Raw genomic sequence first — 17,488 nt, 5'->3', positions numbered from 1 at the left:
AACCTCTCGATCTATTATTTTCGAGTTTGGAGATTTGATCGATTTCAAATTCGCGTATCAGTTTATCGGCAAATAAACACCGATTTGATATCTCATATGGGTATAGGTATGGGGCGCATCCCTACTCGAAAATGATGAATATATCAGCCGATTCTAGTGAAATAGATTATCGCGATCCGGCAAAGTATCAAAATTATAAAGCTTTTTTTAATGAAAATGAAAACCAATTAGCGGAAATGGGTGTTTTGCGGAGTTTATCGAATGAGTTGGTCATAAAGAGGAAATTCATGAAGTTAGCAATAAATGGTCGATATTTTCATTCGGGATTGCGTAATCGGCTAAGTGTAACGCTCGTACATTTGAACCTCGGTCATAGGGAATAATGGCTGAATGAGCAAGTAACTAACAAAACCACTTACAGTAACGGTATAAAGTACGTAAAGGCTTTTTGGGTTAACAGAGCGAATGTGCTCAGATTGAATTATCGCCAACTCAACCTGTGCATACACAATGTAACGAAAATAACGGTGACCTGAATCTTTTGAGTTGTGATTTCTCCTCTTTCCATATGGTCAATCTTTTTCACTCGTTCTTCGGATGCATGAGATGGTTTGGATATATTTGGTAAGCTTAAAGCATCATTTTGTTGTAAATAGCTGGTATCGTTTCGACGATAACGTTTTAAGTTCTCCCACTGAACTGCCTCGTGAAGCGACAGTGTATGCTGTCTGGTTTTTCCCAGTGGCATCTATTTTTACCATCTAAACATTGCGCTAGAACATCGTGCTGGCTTGTATGCAGTCAGTGGATGCCGCTCCTTGATGATTGAAAGTTTATTATTTTTATTATTTCCAATTATAAACCTCAGGAATCTTGCACGAAAATACATAATACCCCTCAACACTCTCGAGAAAACTCTGAAAAACGTGAATTCCACACATTTCAAAATGCTTCTTACTTCATCCAAGACAGCTGATCTCCAAAAAAATATTTTGTATTCCCAGAAACACAGATTTAATCAAGTTTCAACCTATTACTTTGCTTATTGAAAGCGTTTTCAAGGTTCGTGCATAATCTGAGGGTCATCTGATGAATAGTCTCTGAAATATAGAATTTTTTAGATTTTTTATTGTTTTCTAGTTCCCACAAAATTTTGCTCAAGTATCCGTATAGGAACTTCAACTGTATATTGAATTTAAATTCACTTGGATCAGCCCAAGTATGAGACAATTTTCGTCTCAAAAATCTAAAATTACATTATTTTGACAAAATAAGATGGCAAAATTGAATCTTCCTATAAATATACATGCTTCTACCAACAGAAGGGTTTTATGTCAAATCTGTTGATAAAAGATAACGTGGTTTGATTGGGACAACCTTTATGTGGGGGTGGAAGTTTTTTTGAGTACTCCATTTTTTTCGAAAATCGTTAAGGTTTGAAGTAATTAAGCATTATGCATTATTGCTAATTACTTATTCAGTTATTGCTCAATTTCAATTGAACAAATCAGGCATTTATGTGTTTATTATGGTTCAATTTATGCATGAAGGCATTTTTATGGATATGATTAATTATTTCCAGTAATGAGATTTTGGAATCGATCAAGAAAAAATTATTACATAAAAACTGTTTGAAATTGGTTTTATTGATCTATTTCCATAATTTTTGTTTAGAAAGAATTGGTGGAAATAGCCCAATAAACTCTACTTGAAATTTTCCATCATCAATTATTTCATGTCAAAAATGGTTTGAGATGTCCATTATACCTAAATCGGAAAATTTTGGAAAAATCATGAAAATTCTTGACTTCGGACGTTAAATTTATTAGAAAGCATAGAACAAAAACACACAAAGCAAATCATTGCCAAACCGGTGAACTTTACTGATTCGAATGACTCAAAAACTATTTTATTTGATGTAATAATTGTGTCATACAATAATCATGTATTTTTGGGTAGAATCAGAATCGCCTTGAGTTATAGAGTTATAGGGTCCCATTTGTATTTATGGAGTTTAAGTAACTTTGATTCATCTGAATTGTGACCTTTCCACAATTAGCCTGTACAATATATAAATAGTTTGGTTACAAAAGGTTTTCATTCATTCTTCAACAATTCTTTTTGTATAATCTTCTTTTTGGAGTAGTTATTCTAAGAAATGTGAGACACCTTCAACGCTGTTTTTGTCGAAGGAGTGCTTATAAGTCAGGAACTGTTGACTTTATAACCTCTAATATGGACAGATTGCTGAAATGATTGGAAGTCCCTTTCCTGTCAAAATATTTTCAATGAAAAGAATAATGTCTGAGGTCCCTTGGCACAAATTCTCAGCTCAATATTGCCTCTTCTATTAGACGGTCGACGTTAATCACCCTGTAGATATATCACTTAACATGAGGCTCGATTTAAAATTATTATACCTATAGGTCTACTGCATCGTAGACTATGCTATTGCGTCGTATACTATGATATAGCGTAGTCTACGACTAGTTTAGTCTCTACATACTATCAACATGAATATATAAAGTATAACCACTCAAAAGCCACTAGGATGTTGACCCTCCTGAATAGCACTGCTCAGAGTGTATTCACTATTTTATAGATAAATGCTCAAATATGTAAATCTTTATTAAATTACTTTTTATGTATAGAGTAGCTTGTCATGCACTCTCTACGAAGGGTGAGGGAAGCTTAATTTTTTAAATGTCAACTTTTTTGCCAGAAATGCATAGTTGTGGAGGATGATTTGCTTATTGATGGTAATATTTACATTAACCCCATTACATTGTAAGGATGCAATGGTTAAACTTATTGAATTCGAATTAGAATTCACGTGTTATATGTAAGTATTTTGATGACGGTGATAGATCAGCATGCAATCAATACATTCATTCATCAATTAATACTCTACGAAAGTGGAATGTTTCCTCAACCCCTCAAAAACATCAATCAGTTTTAAATTGTCATGGAGCACAGAATACATAGATAAAAATGAAGAAGGGACAATAGTCCCTATAACAAAAATGGGATGATAAAAAAGCCCCAGCAATGACCAAATCATTCTTAACCATCAATCTTTGTTCATCCTCATTCAATATAACACAATGTACACATAAACTGAAAAAATTACCTGGAAATACACAACCTAAGCAAGCTTTTATGTCATTTACTCCAGCAAGAACGCATGAAAAAAAATTCTACATAAATTTGGCTTCCCCAAAACAAAATCTTGCTCAGTGTTTGCTGATTTTCTAATTTTGTACTTCTCTTGAGAATTCGCTTCACCATCACCCCTTTAAAGCCAAATTTAACTTAAACCACTTCAAAACAGTCTAAATGAATTGAAAATTGGATATAGAGTTTTTTTTGTGATTTCGATTCAGCGAATTCGAAATCTGCATGTCAGCTGACAAGAGACAAAATAACAAAAGGTCCATTCAATTCTGGCAGAAAACTGGCATTTGAAAAACTACGTACTTTACTACTCTCCACCCCTCGTTAGAGGTTGCACAACAAACTCCTCAATTATTCAAGAAAGTTTCGTTTCGTATTTAAAATGAAAATTGACCTGTTCGAGACATAAATTTTGTTGGTTACTTTTTACTCGGTGTGTATAACCTCGATTCATTTCTGCAACAAATGTATTTCATCGACGCAAGAATCACCCTGTATACAAATATTCGGTGATATTTCGGCGACGTAGGTGTATGATTCAACTTGGAAATCAGATTTTGTCCCCCACCCTTATGAATTTAACACGTGTCGGTCAGGTTTCCTGTCTGGATGGTGCGTGAGGGGAGAAGAGGTGTCTTAATGACAGGTGGTTGGTAGCGGACACATGTCGGGCCTAGGCCGAATTTCGGAACGGCAGATGTTTCGGGATACATCCTACCTTTTCATTCTTCCTCTTGCCCACCTCGTCCCCTCTTCTTATGAAAAGTGACAGTCCCATTTAGACCCCACGTCTTGTGGACGTCATGCAGACATAACATTCTATATTGCTCGAGGAATCGATGCAAAGGTGAATAGGTTTTTTTTTTTAATTTAAATGCTCTGGCGAGTTCCAGATCAATTATCTCCCCTTTCGCTGAATGCTAATAACACCTTTTTGAGGGGGTGAGTCAGAGCGAAACTTATGCATTTCGTTTTCAGATTATTTTCTTGTATATGGGGAAAAGTTACTGTAATTGTCAGAAAATTCAAATTTTCGAGAATGAGGCTGCAGCCTGACGAAAATTGGGATTTCAGACATTATTATTAGGTATTTGACAACGATTCTCTCAAGTTATGGCTGCCATCGATCTATTCCTCAATTAGGCCAAGCGCATTGCACTTTATAAATAAATTATAAATAAAAAAGGCGGCTTGGTTCTGGACTTAGATTACTATGATGGTGTAAATGATGTCGAATGTAATGTAATGGAGTATTGACATAGCTCACACCTAGTGGCAGGAACGTCAGTTATAATTTAATGGTCCATTAAAATCACAATTGACGTTGCTGCAACTTGGCGTTAGAGAAATTTAACATTTTGCTGAAACAACAGTTTTTCCTATTCTACAACCACCTTTTCGTGTGTTCCCATAAGCTTGTATGTTATCACTGATGTAAGTCATTTGAAATTTATCGGAATCATGCAGGTAGAACATATAATTCACCGCATGACATTCTCACAGTTTCTATTGATGTAAAATCAGATAATACTGGAAAGGTTGAAAATTCCTGCGTTTTTGCTTCCATATGAGTATGTTGATCTCCCCCTTCAGCAAATCTGCCTACTCAGATCACAAGCTTACAATAATTATCTCCACCTTCAGACCCACACGATATATTCTTCAACTTGTTATTTCCACCTCATAGATTGATCATGTTTTCAAGATATAATAATGCAAATATGGGAGGAAGATTCCTTCACTGATCTTCGATGACGATCAGTATTATGTTTAATGAGAAAAGGATTACTCTTACAAAACTAATAGTCATTATTTCACTCGTGATGCATTTCTTCCCAGGCGTCTGGAAATTTCCTGAAATAAATCATTGAATAATAATGATATAAGGAAAGCACTAACGGGAAGTCTGGAGCTTTCGAGTGCTTTTTTCAGGTATTGCCAACTCTGCTTGGCTCCCAAAAAATATTTCTCAATATAGAGAATGTAAAAAAAAAGTAGCGCTCAAATTCTTTCTCGGTATTGAGTATTTTGTAGAGAAATACTTGAACAGGTCAATTTTAATTCACGTAACTTCTCATTTAAAACTGAGGCGTTTGTCATCCGCCCTGTATTAGACGTGGAGGGTAGATTTTTATGTTTTTTTTAATTCAATGACGTAAACCTCAGCAGTGATTGATATATTATCGAAAACATGGTCTAAAAAACCCAATCACTGATCAAATCATCCTCAACTGTCACAAAAAGTTATGGTAGCCATTCAGAAAACTCAACCACCCTCTAACCCCTCGTAGTGGGCTCCTCAATTGTACATGAAAAGTTGTAGTTTTTTATAAAAGGGTAAATACAGAACATAGTAATTTTGTATGTTCCTTTTTACCACTGTATATTTCAAAACCTAAGGATCCAATCAACAAGAAAACTAATGCTTGGCTCTAAAATAACGTTTTGAAGTTTCCTGCAAAATTTGATAGTCCCTGAATATCAAATGTGCTAAAAAACTAAGCCAGCTAAAATGAATGAATATGACATCGATTTATCAACTGAACGAAGTTTATATCTCTTTTGAATTTCAGATAGAAATCTTAGAAACCAGGAAACTGACAAATTAAATTGAGCAGACATTTAATGGGAGCAGAAGGCAATAAAAAAATGCTTGGTGCTGTATTATTGTACATCTATCAATAAAAATTCAAATGATCATTCACTCAGTCAAAAATGCTGTTTTTTTTTCATTGGAAAAATTCATATCATTCTGACTTATTCGAAAAAAGTTATTTTGTGATCAAATATTTTGCAAACGAATGTTTCAAAAGAAATCTCTCCATATCTAGGAAACAAGACATTTCTAATAATATATCTTACAACCCCAATTCCCTTCTCAAATTCCAAGGGTTGGCGTTGCTGTGCAAAAGGGGTGAAACGATATATGTTGCCTTGTCACAAGCAATAATAATACAGATATGGACTTATTTCGTCAGCAATGTGTTGAACGATCTTTGAAATTATTCCGATCTTCTGGATTACCTCGTTCCATAATAAATCAATATCCTTATATTATACCCTCATTTTGTGTAATTTCTCCGCAGGACAATCAATACAGCAATCCTTTTAACCACGTAATGGTAGCATGCTCTCCACAGATAACCACCACTTAGTGAACTGATAATTATATGAAATTTAAAAAGTCCAAATAACCAATGGGTGCTATTGCCCCATATATTGAAATGCGATCTCCAATATTTTTATTCGGCAACATGTTTGGTGAGCCTAGCATAAAGGGCAGGAGATGTCGATCGTCCCGTCCAAAATAGCAGCTGTTCATCGTAGCGCTTATTTTTTTCTCGAAGATTGGTATCTTGGTCTCTCTTTACTACCTGTGATTTTAAGATTGAAACCATTTCGATTTTAGTTCAGTTCAACATCTGCCCTCGTAGGGTGAACGCATAACGGGAGTCTGGTTTTTGTTTTGTACGTGTTTATGTGTGTAAATCATGATCATATGTATATCTGGATTTTTGATCGGGAGGTAAATTGATTTTTTTTCTTCCGGTAACTTTTTGAAACTTTCATAATTTCGGGAATTTCAAAAAGCACATATGAATATTATTTATTATGTATATCGTTTTAGTAATTGTCAAAAAAAAAAACACTTCCTAGAAAGGGCAAAGGGTGCATGCTTTATTGATTCACAGGGTTCAGAAGATTCATTATTATTCGATGTTGACATTTAGGTTGCCAATTTCTATAGCTGTCAAAATAAAAAAAAATCTTTTTGGTCACTCACAATATGCATTCTTGATGGTTACCAATGCTTCCTATGTTATGAAATTTTTTAACCCGAGGATAAATTTCATATTTTGGGGATATGCATGACCTGAAAATAGAATTTGAAGAGATACATACTTGCTGAGTGGCCCATATAAATTGATTGTTATTGATATTTTTCTAACCTGAAGTTCTGAAAAACATAGAATTAAAATTTAATTAATGCCTAGCAGAAATATATAACTGTCAATGCTTTGGATCAGCACTTAGTGTACGTCACCTAACACTTTTCACACCAAAACGCAAACAGAAATATTTTCATGTTTTCATAAGTAGAATTGCAATACCTTCGAAATGATGCATCACTCGACCCCTTTTGCAATTCAAGATTCTTGAAGGGACTGCTATTACCCTTAAAGGCATGTCCCTACACCCACGAATTTGAATTTAAAATATTTTCCCCTGCAAAAAGAAATTTTTTTAGTATTTATTCATACGACAATGTCCTACTGGATTCATTTGCACAACCCTGTAAAGCTATAAGACTATAAGGTCCCTAGGTGATATGTTGCGTAAGCACATGATTGTCTGAATCCATTTCCTTGCTGTTAGGTTCATTATTTACAATTTAAGAGAAAGTTGTGATAACTGAAAGAAAACATGCTGCTCAAACTATATTGTGGCAAGTTTCCTATCAAGTTAAATGTGTAATTCACTCGTTTCAATAAGATGGTAACATATAGATCGAGTTTCAACTAATATTAGAATAATCGTATAGGTTTACCAAAAAGGAATTTTAATTATTCATAGGTTACCGTAAAGTCAGAAAAGTATATTTTGAATATCCAATTATAGGGTTGTGTCTCAAAATTTCTCTCACCTCTGCTCTCTATTTCTATCTTGTTCAGTTATCAAGTTTCTAACTCTCAAATTTATTCATTTTGAATGATGCTATTAGATGTTGCGCAAACACATGATTGTCTCAATTCATTTGTTCATTGTTGTTGTTCATTTCTAACAATTCAAAAGAAAATTGTCATAACATGAAATAATACAAGCTGTCCCAAAAATATTGCTTTCAAGTTTCATATGAAATTCACTGGTATCAAAAGAGATCGGTATTCAAAAACTATTAGAATAATTGTGTAGGTTCTAACTCGCCGAATTAAAGAGGTGGTTCTTACGCCCCCAGATTAATGATACGTTACCACACAATTATTTGAATTCGTTCCTTTGCTGTTGACATTTATTGAAACAGTTTGAAAGTAAGTTATCGAAAAAAGAGGATGTTTTCAACATTTAAGTACACATGGCTTCCACTCAAAATTATCTTATAAACAGTTTCACAGCATTCTTGTTGAAAGGAATATGAGTAGGATGTTCTTGTTGAACATCATGGAATACCCTATGCAGGAGCTGTCAAATAAACATGTTGAGTCGAAGGAGTTGGGAGAGGTTCACGCTTCCTGTGATAGATTTCAGAGTTTATTGCAATTTTAATATTGTTAATTTTAGTAGTTCACAATCGCAACATTGTTGGACTGAGAGAAAACATATTATTTCTAGGGGTCTACATGACGTGTTTTGATGACAAACTTCTTGTCTTGAGAAAAAGTCACGAAATTTGAAAAATCTTGTCTTAAGGTTTTCTTAACATATTAAATCTTGTCTTGACTCAAGAAACTTTGGTATTGACATAAAATTTCTTGTCTTGAAATTCTGAAATTGATTCTTGAGCTTGTATTGAAATCAAGACAAGATCTTGAAATTTCCAAGAACTTGGCGACCCCTTATTATTAATCTGATTTTCATGGGTATGAAACACGACACACTGATACCATAGCCTTCCCCAGGCATCATAGAGTTAAATATGAGTCCTCGCCGAGTTATATAGGTATTAAATTATATAACCATTTGCCCAGTCGCTTGAAATCAATGTGTGGAAAATCTTTCAAGAGAGAAGTTAAGTTCCTTTTAACTAACAGGTGTTACTATAATGTGGAGGAGTTCCTTAAGGACTCCATTTGTTGAATTTGTTATTTTTTTCTCTTGTATTTGCTTAACTTGTCCAAAAGGATTAATAAACTTATTTATTTATTTCATTTATAAATATTCTTCCCTAAATAAAAGTTGATGAAAAAAGCACTGGTTGTCTCCTTCAGTATTTAGATCAACAGCAACCTAGTCAACTTCATTTCACTGCAAATGCATTGTATAACAGAAAGAGCAGAATTTTTCACTTATCCAATATTTTTACAGAATATGAATTATTGCCGTGATTTCTCGATAGGCCAACTTCAGGAAACTTTCGTTAATGCTAATTCAATTCACCGTTCATTTTACCTAACCGCCTATGCATTCGAATGGACTTTTTCATAACGCGAGCGATTTTTCGGTTCCGTAGTCTGGTTTTAATTGCTGCTCAATTATGCATGTCGCATTATACATGGAGGAGGTAGGAGAGAAAAAAAAACACAGATAGTGTTGTAATTAGTTTCACCTTGGTGTTTATGTTTATTTTCGAAATGAACGCAAGAACCTGTTGGACGGAAAGTTCAAGCAACTTGAAATTTACTTGGATACTTTTTTTCAATCCGAAATATCGGATCACGTAATGGCTGCAGCACGGGAAGTTGTTATTATTTCCTGTTGTTGCGTTTGTTTGCTATTCTTCGAGCGACTTGATTCAAAACGGTTTCGGTTAAATGCGATTGAAGTGTGTACATTTTTATCGACAATGTTGAATTTTTTTTTGGTGATCTTATTTGAAATTCGAAGATTCCACCCTTATGTGTTCAGTAAATATTTTCATGGAACTGCTCATATGATGGTCTTCTATTCAAACTTCACACGAAGTATATCAGTTCAGTAGAAATGTTGAAAAAAATCTCTTCATATTTTGTACGGAAAACATCGACATATTCCAACATTCGCTTGTCCAAAAAAAATCGACATTTATATCTAGTTGGATCTATCATGGAAAGCTCTGCAATTTGAATTCTCAAAGAAATATTTGGGACTCAATATCACTGTTTTATTTCCCTTCATAAATTATGACATCTACCCAAATTATTCACTTCAATTTTTGAGCAATGTTTATTACAATAAATCAAATTTATTCTACTTAACAAGTCCGATACAAATTATGCAAACTGCTGACAGATTCACACGCAGCACTGAGGTTATACACATCCCTAGCTGTTCAATTAACAACTCCAAGAACTTCTGTTTACCAGCAATCCTTCTTTCACCAAGAAGGAAAAAAATTCGAGCAGTTCGAAATGAGATTAAAGAAAAGAGGCTGTCTGGTTTTCCGATTGCCATTAAAAAATTCATAATTCATTGTTCAAAAATTTAACCAAGTCTTCCACCAATTTCAACGAAAGATTTCGTATATTGTTCTCTTTGTATGAAATTGAATGTTCGTATTATAATGGGGAAAATTCTGTTTTATCACCTTTTGATTGATATAATTGACGTTCAAGTCTTGCAGTAATTGTTCTGTATGCATAAAGAATACATACGGGTCGAATTGATTAACCGCTTTTTTTACAATAATTATGGTTTTTAACTCGAGTGATCTATATGGTTTCTCCACAATTGGATCAAAACGTGTGACGCAAAATTTCACATTAATATTTGAAGGTAACTCCTTATCGCAGACAAATACGCTTCAAAAATCGCTGCTTCTTTGAAAAAAACCATCATCCCTATAGAGATCTCAAGAAGATGAACCAATGGTATCATAGGAATCTTGTGCAAGACACGAACAAATATTTTTTTCAAATTCTATATTGTGGGCTCTACTGTTTTTCAATTCGAAGTATTTACCTGACTCTTCTACACCATGTCACCAAATCTCAAATATATCGCCACCAAGCTTTTGGTTTCAGCTGATGCTGATCTCGAAATATAAATTTCTGTATTCAATTTTTTTTTCCAGCTTTCCACCGAGGATGGAGAGGTCTCCGATTGTGAACTCCGTCGGTTCCTCAGAACGTATACAGGAGCAGACCTACATACAGGCACCCAGTTTCGTTCAGAGCCAGAACTACGCAGCATCTTCCGGTTCGCAAATGTACACCAGATCTACACCGAACAACTCTGGATATGTGACAGTAACTCAGACTTTGCACAAAAAGGGCCCCCACAGAAATGGAGATGTGCTCAAGAGATCGAGAGTACCGAATACGTGAGTATAACCAGCACATCAAACTCTCAAGTCTTCTGATCAAATAGATTCGATAGAAAATGATCCATTTCTCCTTTTTTTTTTCAAAAAGGGGGAGATCGATCACACTGTTTTGATCAAATTATCGTTTATTTATTAAACAAAAACATTGTTTTGTACGTTCTTCTTCATTTTTAAGAACCCTTATGCATATTATGAATTGATTTTCCGAACGTATATAACATGGGATAAGATTAATTACCTGATCAATGTCACCCTATACACAACATTCGTGACCACCCTTGAAGAACAAACGTGTTTCGAAAAGCTTAATGCCTAAATACTATCACAACACTATACAAAAAATTTCTACGATCCAAAAAATAACGCACTCATTTCCGATTTTTCATTACCATCCAAAGTACCAGAACTATGGAAATAAGGCAGCCAGATCATTCTCTCCCCGTTTCACCGTATTCATTTACACTAATATGAGGAACATATGGCCAAAAAAAAAAGAAGATTAAACTTGATAAAAGTTGCTTCATGAGGAATCGGAAGAATTTTCCATAATCGTTATAATTTTATATAATTGAAAAAAAATTAATCTTCGAAAATATCAGTGTTCTCAACTTTTGCGTATCAGTTTATTTATCTGGGTAAGTTGATAGTCCAAATGCGCTGTCAAGTTTTTTAATTGGCAAAATCTACACGATGGTTTTCGAGTTATAGACATCTGAAAATCTATAGAATGATCATTTTGGCAGATAACTTTCCAGTTTTGCCACAACTTTCAAAATGTCTTTTTAAAGTCACATACTAGTTTTCATCTTGATCTGGATCTGACGACCACCCTGGTTATGAATTCGAACAGGTGTTTTTCTCATTTTTTCCATTCCGTTTGGACCAAGCGATCTGTTCTCATTAACAAAAAAAAAACTGCTACCAATCAATTCCAACTCCTAACATACGATGTATCCACTAACCAATCCACATGAATACCTCGAATGAAGTATTTTGAAATTCAGATACAAAGATTCGTTTGAACATGGAACTGTATGGAGCAAGCGCACATCGCTCGGAATAAAGTGCTCATGTCCCGCCTGCTTCTAGGCGGTTTTGATCATAAATAACACTTCGACTCGTACAAACATTTTAACGGTAGATTCTTTAGATAATAAAAAACCTTTACCATTTTTTCTGAATCGGCTCGGTTTAAAAGATACAGGCACTTGAAACACCATAAAATTTTTTTTTCCAGTTCTATCTCACAAACGGTTCTATCGATTGCAATGAAATTCGGAATATAGTTTTTAATTTATTCTTTTTCAACCACAAGATATCACCAACGTCTTCCAGTTTTCTCATTATGACGATTAATTACTAAAAAGATACCAAAAATTCGAAGAACCCAACTCTTGAAACTAAGTTGGATCTAATGAATAAGAGTTTTGTAAAATAAAAGTATTCTTCATATTTCCTCGTATAATGCGTCGTTTTCGAGTAATTTGATGTTCAAAAACTAAAAAGTATCTTTGAAATTTCAAAAATCAAGCACTTTGGCTGAATACAACTCTCCTTAAAAGATCCGAGACACTACAGGAAATCTTGTTTTTACAGGGGTGGTACAGCTCATCATGAAAACTTGTAATAGCTGTATCTTTTTATCAGGGCCGAATCGGAAAAAATGGTATAGGAAAAAAGTGTTTTTATTTACCACAATAATCACTGTCAAAATATATATACAGGGTTAGAACTACATATTTAGAGGCTGACTATAGGAATATCGAAAACCGTTAAAAATAAAGGATGGCTTGAATTACAAAAAAGCGGTACACCAGTATAATCGCTATATAGGATTATGACTACACACCGAATTTTGTGTAGTTATCTCCAAAAACAAATGAATTATGAAGAAAAAATGATAATCTTGATTTCCAGTTTTTTCGAGTTATCTCAGGAACCATCAGAGATATTTTGGAACTATTTACACCAACCCACTCATCCTTAAATAACGCAACTTTTTTATAATTTAAGCTACCCTGTATTTCTAACGGTTTTCGATATACCTGTAGTCCCCCTCTAAATAGTTCTAACCCTGTATACCGATAATATTCATGTTTGTATTTCCTTCACTGTAACTTTTTCAGTTCATTATTTGATTAAATGAAGGCGTAGTAACGATAGAAGCTCTTGCCCCAAATCTTGATCCATTGCAATATGCTTTAAAAATTGAATCTTCGAACAAACAATCCTCCTCTGTTTCAAGAATGCATGGTGGTTTTTTTTTCTAGGTACGAGCTATCGCAGGACATCCTCGACAAGCAGATCGAAGTCCTCGAACGTAAATACGGCGGTCTCAAGGCGCGGAACGCCGCACTCACCATCCAAAGGGCGTTCAGAAGATACACGCTGAGGAAGAAGTTCGCCGCCATCACGGCAATGGCGAAGGCCGAGAAACGGATCAGCAGGAGGATACCGGCGGTCTCTGAAGACCAGAGGAATGTTACGATGAACGAGAGCGACCACGTCGCAGAGTACGCAAGAAGCTTCGACGGACACGACTGTAATAATACCAGGGTTTTACCGGTCAGGTCTATGTCTCTGAGGGAAAGGCGAAACAATGACAGCATACCGATTCCGAGGAGTTTGTCGGGAACACCCACCGTCTGCTGGGAGAATTACTCTTCCCCTTCGTCCTTGCACCACTACTATTCACCTACTGAATGCAAGCCCGATACGCAGGTAGGCACAATTGAAAGCATTACACAGAGTAATCATTTTATATCTACAACGTTTTGAAGAACTTGAATCGACAGAAAACAAAGATAAACATATAGGGTGTTTTCAAAGGTTAATCTTCTTTTCTTGAAGACTGTAGAACACGTCAAAATGAATCATTTAACCGCAAATCGCCTTTATGGAATATTCAAGATGACGGAGTTATCATCCCTTCAAGTTCAATGCGATTTCATTACATTTTTAGCACCGGACTACGGAAAGCGATGTCTCCCCCTATGAAACAGATGGCTAAACCGAGCCAAGAGTTCTCATAAAATGAAGTTTCTCGTGCTTTTCGATAATTCTGATCACAAAAGTTCTATCAATGATATTTACAGGTGAAGATGGAACGCCTTGTTTCGGTCTGTTTCACCCTCTCTTAAAAAAAAAGACACGTCTTGAGAACACCCCGTGTATACAGAGCATGATGATGTCGGAAACTTGAAATTCCAAGTTTGTACTGCAAAAATGATACTGTTCAACAATAAATTGCTCGTCAAAAGTTGGGGATATTGAATTTGTTTGAGTTTTTTCTCGGAAAATACCGTTTTCTTTCGAAGTAGGTATATGTAGAATTTTTCAGATGAAAAAAAAATTAAATTTCTTGATACAATGCATATTTGAAAAAGTATAAATTTCACGTGAACCTGAAATTGTAAAAAATTCCAAAATTCGTAGTTTCATTCACCTCCATGACAAATTACCTCTTGAATCCCTTCAAGCTTGGAGCTTAAGGGTGTTATACCCGTTCTCCCGAAACGTGAATTCCGCTAGATGGCACTATATGAAAATTTCTTTAACTGAACATATTTTCGTCCCACCGAGACAATAGCTCCACCCACTTTTTTCGCTACAAGACCTTTTGCCTGAGGGGACAGCAAGCGAAGGATAGTTGAGTTTATGTGTTTATTATCCCTAATAAAAGGGTCTACTAAAGATTTGGTTTATTTCGAATCACTTCCACTTATAGGAGTTTCAGCGCGATGGTAGTAACAGAGACGCGAAAATAAATATTGTTGAAAATCGAAAAATTCTCAATCGAGCTTTGGTATGAAAGAACCTGAAACGAGCACAAAAATATGTAGACATTTCATTGCATCAGCTAATGATGCTTTAGGATCGAGAAAGAACTGAAATATCTTGCAGTATACAAATTAACAGGCCTTGAATTAATGATTATAGCTGTGATGATAGTGAATAGGTATAATCATTTAGAAACTGATGATCTGGGAAAAAACAACTGTTTGAAATTCGAAATATTTTATTTTGAAAATTATTGCATTTTTATCCCGTGCCCGCATTCCTCTTGGTATTCTCCCATCTATTAATTCAGGAAGAATGCAATTCATATAGAACTTCTCCAGCTTTGGCAAGATGATATTTTTCCATAGTGCCTCGTCACATTCTATTCTTTCTATTTGAAAATCATCATCTGAATATAGAACGAAATCGCAAAAAATTTGTTTACAGATATTCAATTGTCCTTGCATTTGGTAAAAATAATTATGAATTTTTTTCAGCCTAAAAATGATAGAAAATGATATTTCTTCGAAGATAACGAATTAGCTTAGAATCACCTCATTCTACCATCCTCGATGGTGAAGCAGTGCGGTTTCTTGTAGTCCCTTAGCTTTCCTTTGATTGATTGGAGACATTTGACCTCTATCAAACCATCGTCCCCAACTAATCCATAAGGAGAGGCTCCCAGGAATGGATACTCAGGGTCAATAAATTATCCGCACCGGGTTTCCCCTATATTTCTTTTAATGTTCTTACAGTGTTATCGCCTTACTTTGGCAAGGAGTGGTTGATTTTTTTTCACCACTGAACCAAAATTCGAAAATGTTAGATAGTCCTGCCTGCATTGCCTCCAAAGTGCATTGTCATGCTGCCCACGAGTTATTTATTCCAAAACTTTGACGAGTCAGATTTTCTATTTCTGAGAATATCTGAAAATTCTGACTTCTTGGAGGACATTTCTTCCTCAGTGATGTCAGGTTGGGCAGCATCTGGTCCGTAATTGAAATCCGGGCCATTGGAGAGAGTTTTCTTTTCTCTTTCTTGAAAAGGTCAATAATTTCTCTCTTCTCCTTTCATGAATTTCCCTCCTCCTAACGAATGTTTTTTCATTGTTCAGCCTTGAAGGACCTCTGCAAGTGTGTAGGTGCCAGGCAGGACCCAGCAGCATGGGAAAGGGCTGCTCCGTAAGCCCGAACTGTCTATGAAACGGACTCCCTAAAATTCACCCTCTTACCTACAATATCAGCCGAAACTTTCGATGACTCGTAAAAATAACGAATTTTCGAATATTATATGTTTTATATAGGTGCATATCATTGAACTCTAAAAGTTCTTTTAGAATTCACATGATGGTACATGGAATGGTACATATAGTCGGACACCAAAACGTTATTTTCACGTAAAATTTATGAGGATGTTATAAATCTTGTCTGTTTTGAATTTTCTGCAAGAGTCGAGTACCACCCGTCCTTTTGTTATTATAAAATTAACCCTCATAAAAGCTGGTCGACTGTTTGGCCATAAATCTCAATGCAAGAGCAAAGTAAATTGTAATTGGCTACTCAGAAATAGGAGGGTGGAGTTTGATGAGAGGCGGGTGAATTAATCTTATTTCCTTCAAAAATCAAGGAAAATTGAAAAAAAATTAAATTTTTTTTTTGTTATCATGAAGAAGTTCTCTTTAAGAAAATACTCTCGTTGATCATTTCGAACCATCACTTCTGCATTTGAATTTATACTCATGTATAAATACCACCATTTTCAAACTGAGTTTAACAGAAAAATATTCATTTTTTTTTCAAAAACGAAACGAGAGTCTCTTTGTTCCTTCCTTCTGATTGTATATGTTGAAAATCAGATGAATTCATCGATCCGTTTTTGAATTACGATGGAAATAAATAGCATTGTGAAGCATAGGGCGAATGGAAGTATTGTACAACCTTAATGGATCTCTAGTAGAGCTGTAGGGTGAGCTGTAGATGTTGTAGTGATTAGAACAGTTCTGATGGAGGGGGCACAAGGGACCTGAAGGTCACAGTGAACTGTAACGTCTGTAACCCCCTTGTAAAACAATAAATGCGTACCAATAACTTCTTGGCATCTTCTCTCCATGCTTTCCACCAAGTTATTCAGGATATTCTGCTCAATTTGTTGCCAAAGTCGTGGCAAGACAAAAGATCTCTGAGCTTTTAAGGCTGTGGTCTGTGCGCATTCAGGTTCCTTTTGGATTTGGTCTGAGGGCTCGATTGGATCGAGGATCTTGGCGTTGATGCTATATGGAATACCCTGGTTTTCTTTTGCAGTATTCACCTGGTAAAATTCATATGGCAGTGCGTTATCATCCGCAAAAACTAAATTCTCGCCAATGCTGTGTGAAATTGTGGAATACTCCGATGAAAACTTAATCAACATATGTCTTGAGAGTTCATTGTTCTTGGATTGGAAGTTGGGAGATTGTTTCACCATTGATCTCGCCAGTGTAGGGAAGCTTGTGTTCACGAGTGAATAGAACTCTTCTTAACAAGCGCCCCAATGTTAGATTGGCTTCATGGAGATGTCTCCTGGCTTAGCTCTGGG

The 17,488-nt window shown here is 35.3% G+C and overlaps 1 protein-coding gene across 5 annotated transcripts in view; it reads left to right on the top strand.

Annotated features, from left to right (window-relative positions):
- Window positions 1–17,488, top strand: part of LOC123321275 (IQ motif and SEC7 domain-containing protein 1) — a 54,427-nt gene that overhangs the window by 29,529 nt on the left and 7,410 nt on the right. For 4 of the 5 annotated variants that reach the window (XM_044908725.1, XM_044908724.1, XM_044908723.1 and 1 more), the window contains 2 exons: window positions 10,883–11,131; window positions 13,405–13,855. In XM_044908725.1, the coding sequence (XP_044764660.1) occupies window positions 10,883–11,131; window positions 13,405–13,855 (700 nt within the window). Of the gene's footprint in view, window positions 1–278; window positions 625–10,882; window positions 11,132–13,404; window positions 13,856–17,488 lie in introns of those variants that run through there. The other variant, XM_044908726.1, reaches the window with a different exon arrangement.

This window comes from Coccinella septempunctata, chromosome X (assembly GCF_907165205.1).
Source record: "Coccinella septempunctata chromosome X, icCocSept1.1, whole genome shotgun sequence".
Lineage (NCBI taxonomy): Eukaryota > Metazoa > Arthropoda > Insecta > Coleoptera > Coccinellidae > Coccinella > Coccinella septempunctata.
This window is presented reverse-complemented; position numbering and strand designations above follow the sequence as displayed.